Consider the following 17,372-nt stretch of genomic DNA (forward strand, 5'->3'; position numbering starts at 1 on the left):
ATAAACAGCCACGTCGTGTGAAAAAAAGTTTCCAAACAATCGCAAAGAAATGCAAAACATTGTTTCAAAGGCCGTATGGCACGGACACTTTCACAACAACAAACCGAAGATAAAACATTTTATCGATTCATAAACCTTATTTAGAATTACATCACATATTCAAAGAAAGACAGTTAAAATATAATATTTTCTTAACTACACGCTAAATTGTACGATAAGTAAAGGTTCCCCGTAGGGTCACCTACCTGAACGCCAGTAACCTGTGCGCTTCCACAGTGAACTAACGTTAGTCTGAAATGCTGAAATCAGGAAGCCACGAAAAGCTACAACTGCGCCGCCTAGTGGTGTGCTTTTCGTTGACTTTAACAGTATATCTGCTTTTAGCCGGTTATCATATCTCCATACTAAATTTCCTGTCATTTCAGCTCTGCAGTTCCACGTGTATGTGAGGAAAAAGGCATTATTGTCTGCGCAGAGTGTTTTTTAAGATGAAGAAAGCCACGCCTCGATGGGGTCAATGAACTATACGTTCATTTGCTGCCTTGTTAAGTGTACCCTACTGGTTTAGGTTGTTTACACTGAAGCATATCCCTGAACTTAGGTCTATAGGGTATTATTCTGTCTGTTTTCCTCACATGGTATTAATATGCCACATTAGTAAACACCCGAGGCTACCAAACACAAATAAATAGTTTGTGTTGCCTATGAAGACTCACTGTAAAATTGATAATGGAAGGGTTTTTGAGAACCCCAGTCCTATTTTATATCTGTTTCAGATCATATCTGAGATATCTCCATTCATTTTTGTAGAGTAAAAACACAGTAATTTACAACCAAGCAGGTTGTATATGATGATATGCATGATGATAAGGAATTATTAGCTAAATCATCTGTCACAGCAAACCATTTTTGATCAATGATAGTGAGGTTAAAGAAGTAAAAAATAAGAAATTACCTTCTCCATTAAAATATTCTGCCAAAGCCGAAACATACTCAGGTAACTTTTCTCCCTTGCTGAGAATGAGCAGAACAGCAGCTGTGGAAAATTACAAAATACATTTTTTTGTCAAAAACATGTATCTTCATAAACAAGACTAAAAACTTAATGGTTTAACTGATTGTTGAACTTCACCTTCTCTGAATTAGTACTGATCTGGATAGCATTTGGTATCCATTTCGCTGTCTTCTCTCTTGTCATTGAGTTGACATCCTTCATATTTACCATGATCTAAGTCAAAATCAGGTTTATTGTCATTTTTCTGCAGAGCAATGGCATCTATAAAAGAAATTCTTAAATGCTCACTATATATAGGATACACGTAATGGCATGAAAACAATGAAGAATGACATAATCTTTCTGCACAACTCACTTTTGTACCACGAAAAACATGACTGTAGAAACATAAACAATTCTCTGTAATATAGATGCGGCCTTGTAACAAGATATCCTTCTGGAGAGCACAGGTGTAGTCTAGGGAAAAGATGGATCATTCAAACAACATCTGATATGGTTATACAAATATTGTGTCTCTACCAACAAACATTTTGAGTTGATTATATTTTTACATTTTTTGTTCACTTAATATCTCCCTCTATCAGTCTTACCTGAAATTAGTTTCTCAGACTCAGGCATCTCTCTGAATAACTTCCGAAACTCGTCACTCCTCTGTTTATAACAAGTGTAAAGCAATGCTTCAGGTGACTGAGGTGCTGTAACGCACTGCCCACTGACTTCCAGACCCTGTGAGGTAAAATCACAGCAATTCAATAAATTAAGTAAATAAATAATATTGTAATATTATAATAATATTTGTGAATCTGTGTATTACACACTTGTAAAAGCAGCAGGCTCCCAAGAGCTTACTAATATCTCAAAACATTTAGCAATCAATAATGTCCTTTGCGTAATCTCATCATGATAAAGTGACTGTAATCTTTTGCAGGACAAAGTACAGCGAACTGTACAATATAATTCTGCTAAAGATCATACATAAATTGACGTTAATACAATGTGGACTTTTACCAATGTAATGTAAGCACAAGCAGCATGTTCAGTCTCACCTCTTGCTCTTCTAAAGTCAATCTGCCTTCCCCAGATTGACTGGAGTCCTGTGTGAGCTCATTGCCCATCACTTGTTTGGGTGTTTGAGTCATGCCTTTAGCCTGGTGAAGTAACACTTAGTAAGGTTTATTTGACTGCATTACAAATTATTTAATTCTTTAAAACTTCTTTCAGCAATTTAAAACAAAACAGACTATTGGGAGGAAAAAAATAGTCTTAAAAGGTTAGTTTCTGTCATTTATTACTTACCCTCATGTCGTTTCACACCCGTAAGACCTTTGTTAATCTTCGGAATGCAAATTAAGATATTTTAGTTGAAATCCGATGGCTCCGTGAGGCCTTCGTAGGGAGCAATGTCACTTTCTCTGTCAAGATCCATAAAGGTACTAAAATCATATCTAAATCAGTTCATGTGAGTACAGAGCCTCAATATTAATATCATAAAGCGACGAGAATACTTTTGGTGCGGCAAAAAAACAAAATAACGACTTATTTAGTGATGGCCGATTTCAAAACAATGCTTCATTGTGAATCTGTGTGTCGAATCTGCAGTTCGGAGCGCCAAAGTCACGTGATTTCAACAGTTTGTCGGTTTGACCCGCGATACGATTCATGATTCGATACACTGATTCATTTATGCTCCGATGCTTTCTGAAGCATTGTTTTGGAATCGGTCATTACTAAATAAGTCGTTATTTTGTTTTTTTTGCCGCACCAAAAGTATTCTCGTCCCTTTATAATATTAATATTGAGCCACTGTACTCACATGAACTGATTTAGATATGTTTTTAGTACCTTTATGGATCTTGACAGAGGAAGTGACATTGCTCCCTATGGAGGCCTCACGGAGCCATCGGATTTCAACTAAAATATCTTAATTTGCATTCCGAAGATTAACGAAGGTCTCTCGGGTGTGGAACAACATGAGGGTGAGTAATTAATGACAGAATTTTCAATTTTGGGTGAACTAACCCTTTAAAAATAAAGGTCCCAAAAGGAGTTTTTTGTAGCGATGAAGATCCATTTTAGGTTCTGCAAAGAATCTTTAAGTGAACTGTTCTTAAAATAACCATTTTCAGAACATTTTAACAATCTGAATCCTTTTTCCAGTAACACTTTACAATAAGGTTCATTAGTTAACTACATTTGTTAACATGAACTGCACTTCTACAGCATTTATCAATCTTTGTAAATGTTAATTTTAACATACATTATTAACATCTTCTTAACATTAGTTAATGCACTGTGAACTAACATGAATAAACAATGAACAACTGTATTTTCATATTTAACATTATTTAACATTAACGAATATTAGTAAATATAGTAACAAATGAATTGCTCAGGGTTAGTTCATTAACTAATGTTTAACTAATGAACCTTATTGTAAAGTGTTACCAATACCTTTTGTGCAGTGGAAAGGTCCCATGGATGTTAAATGTTCTTGGAACCATTAAGGCCAATAAAGAACCTTTATTTTTAAAAGTGTTGACAGAAACATTACAGAATATTGAATGTAGCAATAAATAAAACACTTAACCTCGATTATCAAAGGCTTGTTCTCATATAAAATACATACCAGAGAAGGTCGTGTTGTTACTGGTTACTTGAGATCCAGGTCTTTATAAATTGGGGTTGTAAGATAGTTACCATGAGCTTCAATCGTCGCCGATATTCCAAATGCTTATAAACTTCCGACAGCAGCAATGATTAGTGTCTTTGGCGTGCTGCGGTGTTGTCTGTCTCGTTGTTGCGACCGTCCTACTCACACCTGGCAACAGGTTTACAGTCAAGAGTGTACCAGCTCATGAAGCAACGTGCCATTCTACACTGAGAACAAGCACATTTTTGTATTTGCATATTTTACGCATGACGCAAAGGAGACTCCTTATTTTTTGTGAAGTGAAATTCTTTTTAAAGTTTAAATGAAGCATAACGCTTAAACTGGGACTCTATAAAAAGAGTTTTGACAAAATAATTCATTTATTGTATATTTCATATATTGTAGCCTAGCCTACCATTTTTATTAGCCTACATTTATTGAATTAGGCTATATGGAGTGTCTTTCTACAGTCATTTATTTATTTTCAGATAAAACTATACATGTTCCAGTTTGAATTCAAATTTTAGTGGAATCTTTTTTAAAAAGTTCGATTACAAGGGCGCGTATTATGTTCGAAGCTCACATTCGAAAACCGAAATGGCGTTCGCCGGATGAGGTAACCGTAGCAAACCTATATTTGACATAATAAATACATATTTGCATGGGTTATGGATGTAAACCAACATAATGTGTTGTAACATTTAATAGCGCTTTTGCACTGGTTGAAGAGTTTTATTTTGGGCAACATTTTTAATTAAAAGACCAAATAATATAGAAAGAAATTAAATTGGTTTATGTGTTTCAGGCACTTTGGACATCTAAGGTCAGTTTAATAAGGTTAGATTTACCTATGGTATTTGATATGACTTCTAATAAGATAGAAAAGTCAGACAAGATAGTTATAGCTGTTGTGTAACACATGGAGATAAGCCTAGAAAGTGTAAAGACAAGAACTCAGGGCAGGGAACTTGAGTAGTCACATTTCATTTTCAAGATGACAAAATGCAGTAAGACCAGTTATACAAACTGACATCACTCATAAGCACATACACTAAAGTAAATATGCCATATAAAAGCAGACACCTCTGCTTAAACATGATATTCAACCTCTGAGAACATACCAAACATAAAGAATAAGAAATTGCAGGTGTAACATTACCATGAATACTTACCCATCAAGTATTTGGATGTATTGTACAGTTCTTATCTTAAATAATAGCTACATTTGTAACCTAGATGTTAAAACGGAGTTTATAGGAACAGTTTCTTTTACCCTTTAAAATGGAGAATGATTTGGCATTTCATTCCACACCATATGAAAAATGGTAAGTGCATTCTTGGTTGACACAGTGACAAAGCTAGAAATACTTGAGGAACTACTCCCTATAGAGTGATGAAAAAGTTGCAAAATACACCACCCAATTTATTTTTAAAGTACTATACAGTACATACCTCAAAACTGTAAAATGATGACTGTCTAAAATCCTTCCACGAGTAAGACAAGGATGACAGTGGCAAGGAACACTCTATTTGGAGTGTTCTATGTGATTTCCACATATTTCTATTTAAAGATTATCATTTGTTGCAATGATAATATTTTCTTCCTCAAGTTTTATCTGAACGTTTTTATTTTGCAAAATTGCTAGAGGCTTAAATTTGGATTAAAAGAAACTATTAAAAGCAAACATGCAGGACCTCAAAAGACAATACTTGTAAATTCATCAATATTTATTTATATTCTTCCAGGACTCAAACACATTTTCATGTGAGCAATGAAGAGGAAGTGTACTGCATCCTCAAAGAAATATACAGGACAATACTGCAATAAACAGCCATACCAAATTTTGTAAACCATTAAAACTGTAATATACCAGCTGTAAATATAGTGAACCTCTGAAGTCATGTCTTTCAATCTTCTGTACAGATAAAAATAGAACAATAATTACATCAAATTATTTAATAACATCAATATTTATGGAGAGGATGATAAAACATGAAGACCTGGGGCAGAGCAGAGGATTTGAAGAGGAAAATACAAATTGCACATATACACAAATGCACACACAAACAAAAGGTATTTGGCAACACCTAAAGAACACTAGAGCATCCATCACACCACAAGATGAACATAAAGCAGCGGAATGTATTAGACAGAGAAAAGGGACACTGACTGCGAGTGTGTTGCGTGTATGGGGTGAGGGGATTGGTGGATTCTGCCGCCCTGCCCTGAGAAAGATGGCTAAGACAAGACTCTTATTCTTCCAGTGTGCGGAAGGAGTTCTGCATGTCTTCATGGAGCTGGGCGTACTCAGCTTTGATCTTCTCCTCACCCTCTTTCACAGGGTCCTGAAATGCAGTTACAGACTTTAAAAAACATCTTGAAAATGGAATATAAATGTCAGTTTTTTTTTTAACTAAATTATGATTTAAATAGAAAGAAACTTGAAAGAAAAGTGGTTTCTCTAACAGTCCAAAACAATGAATGGGTTACTTATAGTTGAAAGCATGTTACGCTGGGATAGCAGAAAGTATTTTCAAATCATTTTAATATTTTAAAACATTCTTTAAATTATTAAATGCATAAAAATTTAAAACTTGTATTTTTAAAATAAATCACACTTCCACTTAAAAAAATAAAACCACTAACAGATAATATTCAACCTCTGGCAATGTGATTAAATTGCACTGTTTGGTTTGTTCTTGATACTTGTGAATAATCCACAAAAAAAGAGGAACCAATCTATTGACAAACCAAGAAAACAGAAGTTCTAATAAATCAAGTGGTACAGACTATTTTGATAAGGCATTAAAGCAGGATTCATTTTATCATGGAAGACTCAAACACAATCAGTGTTTACATCCTGTACCTTAAATTTCATGGAACTGATCCTGTAGAGAATTTCTCCCATGTGCTCCCGGATCATGGACCAGGTGATCTTATTGTCACTCTGTGCAGTGGTCTCTACGGCATGACGTGCCATATCATAGAACGCAATCATGTTGGACAAGATACCCACTGTCTTATAAAACGGACAGAACCTGAAAGCAAAAATTAATATTTTTAGTTCCACTTCCACACTATCCCATTCACCCGAATGGGACAGCTGAATAATCATAAGCTTATACACATTGCAAGCATGTGTTCACTACCTGTCATAAGGTGTGTATCCATTTTGCTGCAGGAAATCATCCTTGATCAATTTGGCAACTTCCAGTGTGATCTTATCCGTTTCAGCCAATGATGCCTAAAATGTAAATAAAACGTGTTGCACCACTGACCGAAGAATATCCATAATAATACTACAAAATCAATTATGTAAACAAATAAGTATAAGCTATTAATTGTAGTGGTATAAACAGTAAACACACATAATCCCACAAACTCACCTTCCCCACAAGCTGCACAATTTCAGCCAAGTCCTCTTCTTCCTGCAGGATCTCTTTGGCTTTGGTACGCAGTGGCACAAATTCAGGAAAGTGCTTGTCGTAGTACTCGTCCAGAGCTCTTGTGTACTTACTGTAACTAATGAGCCAGTTCACTGAGGGGAAGTGCTTTCTCTGAGCCAGCTTTTTATCCAGACCCCAAAACACCTGAAAGACAGAAAAAGAAATAACATGAACATGTTTTTCACCATAACGAAGTGTATTAAGACAGCAATGAGAAGAAAATCTAGAATCTACACTTACTTGTACAATACCAAGTGTAGCAGAAGTCACAGGATCTGAGAAATCTCCACCAGGGGGAGACACTCTGCAATTAAAACAAAAGCTTCACTGAGCCAGCAGACGCACACATTAACAGTATCAACAGTCATATATTGTAAGATTTATTAAAAATATATCAAATATGGAAGAAAAATTAAACCTTTACTAAAGCAAAAAAGCAAATGGCATCTGAAGAAGAAAAAGCACGAGATCCACTTACGCTCCCACAATGCTCACACTGCCCTCTCTCTCTGGGTTACCAAGACATTTAACTCGGCCGGCACGCTCGTAAAACGAGGCCAGACGTGCTCCGAGATAGGCAGGATAACCGCTATCTGTGAATGCGAGCACACACAAATACAAATTTAGTTCATATTTTATAGTTTATAATATTTGCCGCGGTGGCTGAGATGGTCACAGCACACGTACCAGCAGGCATCTCAGCCAGACGACCAGAGATCTCCCTCAGAGCCTCTGCCCATCGAGAGGTGGAGTCAGCCATCATGCTCACATTGTAGCCCATGTCTCTGAAATACTCAGACAGTGTGATTCCTGGATGGAATAAACAGCCATTAAGGATGACAACGCAGCTGCTAGTTTTAATTATTTCTATATGAAATGTTTGACAAACCGGTGTAAATAGAAGCTTCTCTGGCAGCCACGGGCATGTTGGATGTGTTGGCAACCAAGCCCGTTCTCTTCATGATGCTCTCCACCTTACCATCCACCTCCATGGTCAGCTATAGGACGAGAGAACCGTCAATCAACCTACTGAACCTTCTATTACAGTTTATGTGCTGTAGGATCAATGATAACTGATGCTAATCACCTCAGGGAAATCTCTGAGTACTTCAGACATTTCATTACCACGCTCTCCGCAACCCACGTAGATGATGACATCACTGTTGGAGTACTTCGATAAGGACTGAGAGATCACAGTTTTACCACAACCGAAAGCACCAGGGATGGCTGTGGTTCCTCCCTGCACACACCTGTTAAATTAAACAGTAAAACTAAAATATCTGTTGAACTACCAGACATTTACTCTACCAAACGTCTACTGTATTTACACAATTTTACTATTTAAACCATTATTTAACCACTAAGGAAGCTTGTTTCCACCACTGAATAAAAAAATAAAAAGGTAATTGCGACTCACAATTCTGACTTTTTTTCTCGCAGTTGCAATTTTACATCTCACAAATCTGACTTTATCAGAATTGTGAGTTTATATCTCAATTCTGATTTTATAACATGCAACTGCGAGTAATAAAGACAGAATTATGAGTTATGAAGTCAGACTTGCGTGATTGTTGCAATTACGAGTTATAAAGTCAGAATTGCGAGATATAAACTCACAATTGCGAGTTATGTCAGACTTGCGTGATATAAACTCACAATTGCATGATATAAACTCAAAATTGCGAGTTATAAAGTCACAATTGTGAGATATAAAGTCAGAATAGTGTGATATAAAGTTACAGTTATGAGTTATAAAGTCAGAATTTCGAGATATAAAGTCACAATTGTGAGTTATAATGTCAGAATCGCGAGATATAAAATCTGAATTGCGTGATATAGAAGTCAGAATTGCAAGTTATACAGTCAGAATAGCGTAATATAAAGTCTGAATTGTGTGATATAAAGTCGGATTTGTGTGTTATAAAGTCAGAATTATGAGAATTGTGAGTTTATATCTCACAATTGTGAAAAAAGTCAGAATTGTGAGTTTATATATCTCAATTCTGAGAAAAGAAGTCAGAATTGTAAGATAAAGTCGCAATTATCCTTTTTATTTAGTGGCGGAAACAAGAGTCCATAAACCACCCCCATTTCTGTTGATTGACATTTATGAAGTCCTTAAATTATTATGAAAAATCATTTGGGGAAAATTGGGCAAATCTAGAAATCTATGATTTGTCCATTATTTGTCATTTAAAAATTTTGCCTATTATTGTGGAAAATTACTTTTGGAATTATTATGGAAACAGTAAAGTTTATTCTTCTGACTCACGGAAAAAGGGCATCCAGGACTCGCTGTCCAGTCAGCAGAGGGTGATTCGCAGGAAGCTTCTCAGTGACAGGCCTGACCTGACGCACGGGCCACACCTGCACCATGGTGAACTTCTCTTTCACCCCCTCAAACTCCAACTCCAACACCACATCCTGACAAACAAAAACACACATGCACATTGACTTCCATATCCAAATAATTCATGTTTTACTGTTCTTCACAAACTGAAACTGTTACTAGACTCACCGAGACATCATAGTTTCCAGGTGGAGCCACATAGGAGACAGTTCCTCTGCTTTTTGGCGGTAACATTATTTTATGTTTAATGAGAGAGTTTTCAAACACCGTACCATAGATATCACCTCCTGTGATGTGACTGCCAACCTGTGATGGACACAGAATCATTCAAACATTTGATTTGGTTGATCACCTGACACCATCTGTTATGTTGGAGCACTTTTTAAGTTACTACTACCATTATTTTCTTTGAGGTCCACTAATAATGTTAGTAAAGTACATTTGTTTTTCATATTGCACGTCATAATGTTGTGATGCCTCCATAATTCAGTACTTTAACTTAAATATAATCATTCACTTACACGCAAGTTCTTGGATGGAGTGAACTCCCATTTCAGATCACGGTTAAGGGCACCAATGTTGACTCCTCTGGGAATGTAGATACTTTGAGTGAGGTCATTGATGTCTTTGAGGGGACGCTGAATACCATCAAAGATTGAACCCATGATTCCTGGCCCTAACTCCACAGAGAGAGGTTTTCCTGTGCGCAGGACAGGGTCACCAACGGAAACGCCAGCTGATGAAAGCTCAGGAAAACTACAGTACTATTTAATAGATTTTACACACAGCATAACAACCGTAGGAAGTGTTCCTGTAGCAAGGTAAGAATAGGATACATGTCTCTTCATAGACCTGAATGGTGGCCATGTCACCCTCCAGCCTAATGATCTCTCCCACAAGCTCACAGTGACCTACTCGCACCAGCTCGTACATGGCAGCTCCCGCCATACTGGAGGCCGTCACCACTACAACACAATCAGTGAGTCAGGAACCTTCAAAATGACTTGTGGACAGTGAAATAAGGTTTAACAAAAGCTAGGTTTTAAAAGCTCAGGGGGCCGTTTCAGAAAGGAGGTTAAGTGAAAACTCTGAGTATGTTAACCCTGAAATGAGGGAAACTCTGGGTTTTCCATTTCAGAAATGGAGGTATATCAAACCCAAGAAAGCAGGGTAAGTCAAGCCCATTTCTGAAAGGGAGGCAACTTATACCAAAGACTATAGCAGTGGTTCTCAAACTTTTTTCCCAGTGGGCCGCACAATGGTCCAAGTGCAAGTCTCACGGTCCGCATATAATTTACATATGACGTCACCAATGCAAACCAATCAGATTTAATGTTATGGTATTAGCAGATAATACTATTATTATACCAAGATGTTGCACATAATAAATAACAAAAACTAACTTAATGACATTAGCTTTACAATAATAATCCGTAATGCTCAATGAACACACAAACTGTATATACAATCACTTTAAGTTGCTATTTAATTCTGTATGACTTTATGACTCTCTTCAACATCATCGCAATAGTCACCAAACAATCACATAAATGCCTTAATAAGCAAATGTTACTCAGCTCTTTCTACAAACAACACTGAGCGCACTGTAGGCTAATTACAATGACGAGATCAAGCATTCTGTCATGTCGCAATCCCTCGCGCAACATCGAATCCGCGAGCGCGCGCAGAGTTGGGCTCATCCAGCCGCGGGTGCGCTGATGCGGTTATTTTACTGATTTAAAATACATCAAACAAACACATCGAATTCATAGTTCAGTCTTTTGAAATTGTAGGTTTTGCTTCAAGTACTTTACTACAGAGCAAACAGGAAGGCTGCCCATCTCGCTCATTAGGCCTAACAGCAAACTGATTCTTCCATTCTTCTTACCTTTACTGCTGATGCTGCGACTCTTCTTGTTTGCATGTGTTCCTTCATTTTATCTTCCACATTTAGTTTTTCTCCTTTAATAACAAATTTGACCATTTTGAGGCTTAAATTTACTAAATTAATGGCTACTGTGTTTCGTTAACAGTGATTGCGTCATTAGCCTACATTGCCTGATGTCTGAAAATAATAAATGCTCACCAAAATTATTTTATATGACAAATAAAGCATTATAGCTCATATATATATATATATATATATATATATATATATAATATATATATATATATATATATATATATATATATATATATATTTTTTTTTTTTAATTCACTTTAAATTTATTTTAAAACAAAAATAAATTGTATGCTTTTTATTATTATTATTATTATTATTGTGGTCGGCATATCGCGGGCCGCATTTACATTTGTGCCGGGCCGCAGGTTGAACCACTGCTCCACACCCATTCAAACGCTTACTGCGCGTGAAGTGTCGCGTCGCGCCACTCGCGCCCAATTACATCAAAAGTATATGCTCACTGGATGTCATGGCAACTGAATCACGGAGGAAAACTTTAAATATCTCGCCTTCGCTTTAATTTCGGACCATCTCCAAAAAGACATAAAATACTAAGCAAATGATTTTGACATGCGTTTATCAAAGTAGGAAATCCAGATTTTTAATCCCTTACACACAATTACTGCTGTTGAAATACGAAATGGAGGCGGGTCCGGATTGAATTCCCTCCGGGTCCGGATCCGGACCGGAGTCCGGACTTTGAGAAATGCTAGACTAGAATAACACAAGACGTGTCACTCGTATTGTTTTGAATGGGAGAAAGTAACGCGCAATATGGCGGAATAAGTCCCGCCTTCTAAATAAGAGCCAATCGCGTCACTTCAGCGGCCGTTAGAATCTCCAGACACGCGCCTCCGAAGAGTCGCGCATTTAGGTCTGCGCATGTGCATTAACTTGATCCAGCCTGAAAAATACAGTTTTTTTTGTCAAGATTCGAGCGTTTAGAAACTAAATTTATGAGCCGGTTGTTGTTAGATTTCATTTGTGATTTCAAATATGAAATTTAATCGTAAGGTTGGCGAACAGTTTGAGAATTTGATGTTTCCCCGTTCAAAGAGATAGGAGCTGCATGATGCCCAGGATGCCCGAGAGGCGTTTCAAAGATGGCCGCCGAGTGAAATGACTTGTCAAGTGAAGGGACTTTGCTTATACTCTATACTCAGTGTCATGGTGAACCTAACCTGGTCAGGAGCAGGTTTTCTTCCGTAAACCCAGAGTTTCTTTTGGTCTCCTCCTCCTTTGTAAAGTGCAAGTGATGTTTGAATACTTTATTCATTCATTCACACTGCAAAAATTGCATTTTACATAAGTAAAACTATCTGCATAATAATCTTAATGCAAACGGAAAACAAGATTATTCAGATTGTCTATTACTAAGTGCAAATTTACACTAATTCCGCCCACCAAGTCACACAATATTAAAAACGATGTGCGTGATTTAACGGCTTCAGTGGTATAGGCAGTAGCGCGCAAGGCGTGGAGAACTGGCTTGTGACGCGATTGACCCGGGTTCGAGTCCGCCTTTTGCCCAGCTCGCTCTTCTCCCTTTTCCCATCACATATCACATCAGAAAGTCATTTATTTTCAATAAAAATGAAGTAGAAGTGCCCAACTAGTGTTTAATAAAGATAAACGTATTTATAATCTTAATAATCATTTACACCATGTTGTTATTGCATGCTGTTAATGTACAACAATACTAAGGTGCAAATAGTATGCATCTCCAGTATCTGTATAAAGCATAAATAACATCTAAATACTATTTACACTTATTGCAAAGAACTGCTGTTTTTATAAGGGAAATAGAACATATAACTATTTTCTATTTTTTAGCATCTGCAGACATTTGCACTTACTGTAAATAGCATCTCTTTTTCTTTTTTTCAGCTTCTATGGCTATATTCATGGTGAGAGAGGTTAAAAAAAAAGCCTAAATAAGATGTTTAAGGTTCATTTTTCCTAAAAACCTTAAAACTAAATTTAGATTTGTAAAGAGCATCTATCGCTAAGAAAATATGCGATTTCCACTTAGTGTAAATAGCTGCTTCCTTATTTTTCTAACCCCATTGGCAGATAATGTGCAAAATAAAAAAATGCAATTAAATTATTTTTTATTCATTTAATTTTTTTTTGCATGTGGGATACTATGAAAATGAATATTAGTTCAATAACTTGCGTTCTGCCAGTTTTCACCTCTGATATTATAACAGTCATAAGAATTAAACTTGTATTGACTCGGAAGTATGTGGACGTCTTTTTAATCCTCGGAGCTCCATTGAGTGTGGCTTTTCATAGTCGTAGTGCACACGCTTAACTCAGAGTCAATCTACTCAGAGTTGATCGAACTAACTCAATTCAACGGTTCTGAAACAGAAAACTCATCTCAGAGTAGGTCAACTCAGAGTTCAGTTTTTAAATTCAGAGTTGGTTGAACCTCCTTATTGAAATGGGCCCCAGGTGGCATAATAATCCAGATAAAACAAAATAATATACATCAAAAGCTCAAGTGACATACTAATCCAAGTAAAATAAAAATCATATTAAGACATGTTAATTCCTACTAACCAGGTCCAGATACACCATGTACATATCCAAAGGCTCCCTCCCGCTCCTCATCTTGGAACTTGGGTAGCTTGGAGAAATCCATTTTGAATGAGTCTGACACAAAAATATATAAAAATGAAAAAAATAAATAAATAGTCTCATAATAGACACTACTATCTGGATTTCTTTCTGCACTTATTACTACACTTCTAAGGCCTATAAGCTGCATATTATTAATGTGATTTATTTATTTTATATATTAATGTACAGGAAGATTTAAATGATTAAATCTGCTGAATATCTAAATGTGTTTAATATCTTACTTTTTCTTTTATGCATTTATATCAGAATAATTTGCAGCAGTTCTGTCATCCAGTACTATAAGTTGTCTAACATGTCTAACAAGTCTATATATTTTACAACATTATATGTGAGACTACCATGGAACACTGTCACATGACCAAGGCACATGACACTGACTGTAACAAAAAAGAAACTATGTGAGGAAGTGAGGAAAATAGACAGTTGAGCAAATCTGGAAAAAATCTGTTTTGTAGTGGCAATTTATGAGAAACAAACACGTGAGAGCCAACTAAACAAAATAAATCCAACCAACAAAAAAAAAAAAAAAAAAAACACACCAAATGGTGCTGGGTAAAAACATTATAAGACACGGACACCTTATTTCATTTAAATAGCCTTCTATATTTCGTATTAAAAGCTTCAAGAGGAACTAATGTCTGGGTTTTTGTGAATGTATAATCACATGATGCTGACAACGAAGCTATGAAGGGGCACCCATGAATTATAGCAATGACCCTGCATAATAAATAGGACAGGAAACAGACATTGCAGATTGTTGAACACATGAAGAAAAAAATAAAAATAATGTCAGTGCATTGAAAATTCTTTAAGGACACGTGGTCAAACCTAGCATGACAGTGATTGTGTCACAGAGCCTACCTACACAATATATCTGGGCATCAAATGTCACACCCAAATACAAAAATCTCCACAGAGACAAAGATGAGGATTTTATATATAAAAAAAGATGTTTTAATGATTGTATTGGTTTTGATTTGCATGACTGTAGGCTACGGATTTTGCACTAGAGATCGAACTGCGAAGTGCGAAGAGATGCTGCATGATCACATGATCACGATGCTGTTGCTACAATTTGACCTTTGCTGAAAATATAAGGTAGTTTTTTGTCTTCAAACAGTTAAAGCTCTACGAAATCTTTCATCTCGTGTGGTCGTAATTACTTAAAAATCATTATATAGATGAAATATTACAATTCTCCAGCTATTTGTTAGCATCCAGTTGTGCTATTCAGCGCTGGAGGGGAAAATAAACATGTAACAAGAAGAGCTGCGTGGAGAGGCGAAGGGTACAATGTTTCAGCAACACAGGACACAGTGTACACAACAATAAAATAAGCTGTTATATGATTATAATTATCAAATAATAAATTAACTGCCAAAGTGATCTGGGAATAATTCATTGTTATAATCATATTTTCTGCTTGTTTCATTTAACAGATACATTTCTTTTAATAGACTGTCCCCATGATATGACTATCGTCGCAAAAATGATTAAATACCTCAGATAATGAGACGGTCTTGTGTCCAGATCCTATGGTGAGATGATCCGTGAGGAACGAGAGAGTCAGCTGATTTAATTCAGTCGAGAGCTGACGTCACAGCCCGTTCTCCCTCTGCAGACTGAACAGCGCGCGCCGTAAACTCATTATCGCCCCCTGCTGTGCACGAAATGTTAGTTCTTGATTTCCCGTTACTTTTGGTAATGTTGTTTTCTAGGCTAACTGTATAATACAACTTAGGCTAACCCGTGATTATATGCAATGTACATATTTTTAACAGGTCTCTAGGCTACCCTATGGCTACCCTATATATGACATATGCACAATAAACTCCAACTCTTTTTGTTATACGATAAAATAGCCTAGTGAAATGATAGTGTTTTAAGTTAAATTTAAATGTGTTTGTTTGGGGACTGTAAGACAGACACTAGTGTTATTGGGTCGACGTTATAACGCGACAGTTTCAAACTGTACCCAGATAGTATGGTGATACAATGTTGAGTTTTGATCCAAACCATACTTTTGGTCGAGATTGACATTTCAGTGTTTAATGTATGTTGGATCAACATTGAAATTTTGATGAAAGTCATCAATTTTCTAAATTCTTAAAAAGTGCATGCATCTTGCTTTAGGATTGATATATTAGTGCAAGTTACATGAATGTGAGCAAGATTATCATACTTTACACATAGCCCATATTGCATCTATTACTTAGTGCTTGCAGAGTACGTTGACTTCTTTTAGGAATGAAGGCAGACGAGGGACAATTAAAAAAAAAAAAGAGAAGCATCCTCTTGATAAATGTGACATTGATAAAATATATTGAGTTGTAGTCGATAGGATTATCACCTGACCTGGGACTTGATGCTATCCTGCCTTATCTCCTACTCCCTAATTACTGCTTAATCAGGTAATCATCCATATTCCAGAATTTGTTTTACCGTTCTGTTTAGCCTGTTTCCACTGAATCAAAAAACAAAAAAACTACACCTTGCGTTTGAGTGACTGACAAGGCTATTTTGATTTAAACAGATTAAGGTCTACATAAAATGAATCTGCAGCTTTAAAGAAATTTTCATTAAAAAATAAATAAATAAAAAACTAAGCTCTAAGCTTTTATTATTCAAGATAAACTTGAATGCTAGTTTCACAGAAAATGAACTGAGATTTATGTAATGGCCATTGTTCAGAGGTTTTTATTCCTGCCTGCAAGTTTTCATTGACCCTAATGACCTTGATTAGCTGCGTCAGGTGTTTAATTAGGGCTGGAGATAAACTTGGGTGGAAAGATTGGACACATTCCCATTGTGTAATTAAAGTGTTGATAAATAGATTAAATATACATAATTTAACAGTATTATAAATATAGTTAGAATATTCTGTGTTTGGCAATTTATAAAAAGTGAATTGTATTGTGTTTAGCATATTAACGTTGTTGAATGTGACTGTATTGATTTGACTTGCTCTGAAGTAACATCATGCTTTCTTTTTCAGATTTCAGAGAACCCAAAAGAAAAGAGGCAGTAGTCTGATGCAAGCCAGATTTTGAAAACTTGAGCCATTGGACCACTTGTAGTAATGATGACAAAAGACTTCTGAAAGTAGTGTTATTATTAAAGGTTGTAGGCCAAATGCTATTGTCCTTTTTGCCCCACTCTTAAAGAATTCAATTATTTTGTCATTGATTGTGTTAAACTGTCAAATAAAAGAAAGTGATTCAACTGTTGCAAAGGTGTCATTTATGTTTTAAAAGGTTTTCCTAAAACCTTGAAATGGTCAGAAATTTGTTGATACCATTGA

At 36.1% G+C, this 17,372-nt stretch overlaps 2 protein-coding genes across 2 annotated transcripts in view; both read right to left on the reverse strand.

The window, feature by feature from the left end:
• Window positions 1-3,937, reverse strand: part of gramd1c (GRAM domain containing 1c) — an 18,627-nt gene extending 14,690 nt beyond the window's left edge. The window contains exons 1-6 of the mRNA XM_067377174.1: window positions 3,642-3,937; window positions 2,062-2,163; window positions 1,606-1,741; window positions 1,371-1,471; window positions 1,133-1,228; window positions 956-1,036 (exon numbers count right to left, since the gene is read on the reverse strand). Coding sequence (XP_067233275.1) covers window positions 956-1,036; window positions 1,133-1,228; window positions 1,371-1,471; window positions 1,606-1,741; window positions 2,062-2,154 — 507 coding nt within the window. The 5' untranslated portion in view covers window positions 2,155-2,163; window positions 3,642-3,937. The remainder of the gene's footprint in view (window positions 1-955; window positions 1,037-1,132; window positions 1,229-1,370; window positions 1,472-1,605; window positions 1,742-2,061; window positions 2,164-3,641) is intronic.
• An 813-nt stretch (window positions 3,938-4,750) lies between these two features.
• On the reverse strand, window positions 4,751-15,678 carry atp6v1ab (ATPase H+ transporting V1 subunit Ab). The gene is made up of 15 exons (XM_067377175.1): window positions 15,573-15,678; window positions 13,991-14,083; window positions 10,299-10,427; window positions 9,984-10,198; window positions 9,631-9,768; window positions 9,385-9,536; window positions 8,200-8,362; window positions 8,002-8,110; window positions 7,800-7,922; window positions 7,591-7,705; window positions 7,353-7,416; window positions 7,053-7,256; window positions 6,816-6,910; window positions 6,533-6,704; window positions 4,751-6,011 (listed from the first exon to the last, which is right to left on the reverse strand). Exons 2-15 carry the CDS (start codon window positions 14,070-14,072, stop codon window positions 5,919-5,921), a joined length of 1,854 nt encoding a protein of 617 aa, XP_067233276.1. The 5' UTR covers window positions 14,073-14,083; window positions 15,573-15,678; the 3' UTR covers window positions 4,751-5,918.
• Window positions 15,679-17,372: the final 1,694 nt, after the last annotated feature.

This window comes from Chanodichthys erythropterus, chromosome 23, assembly GCF_024489055.1.
Source record: "Chanodichthys erythropterus isolate Z2021 chromosome 23, ASM2448905v1, whole genome shotgun sequence".
NCBI lineage: Eukaryota > Metazoa > Chordata > Actinopteri > Cypriniformes > Xenocyprididae > Chanodichthys > Chanodichthys erythropterus.

What these genes read in the sequence shown, in the direction of transcription:
- atp6v1ab (XM_067377175.1), bottom strand. Translation starts at nt 14,072, where the DNA reads ATGGATTTCTCCAAGCTACCCAAGTTCCAAGATGAGGAGCGGGAGGGA. An exon ending in AGAAGCTTCTATTTACACCG is followed by an intron (nt 7,923 to 8,001) that starts GTTTGTCAAACA and finishes TATTCCATCCAG; the next exon opens with GAATCACACTGTCTGAGTAT. An exon ending in TTGTGCAGCTTGTGGGGAAG is followed by an intron (nt 6,911 to 7,052) that starts GTGAGTTTGTGG and finishes TTTACATTTTAG; the next exon opens with GCATCATTGGCTGAAACGGA.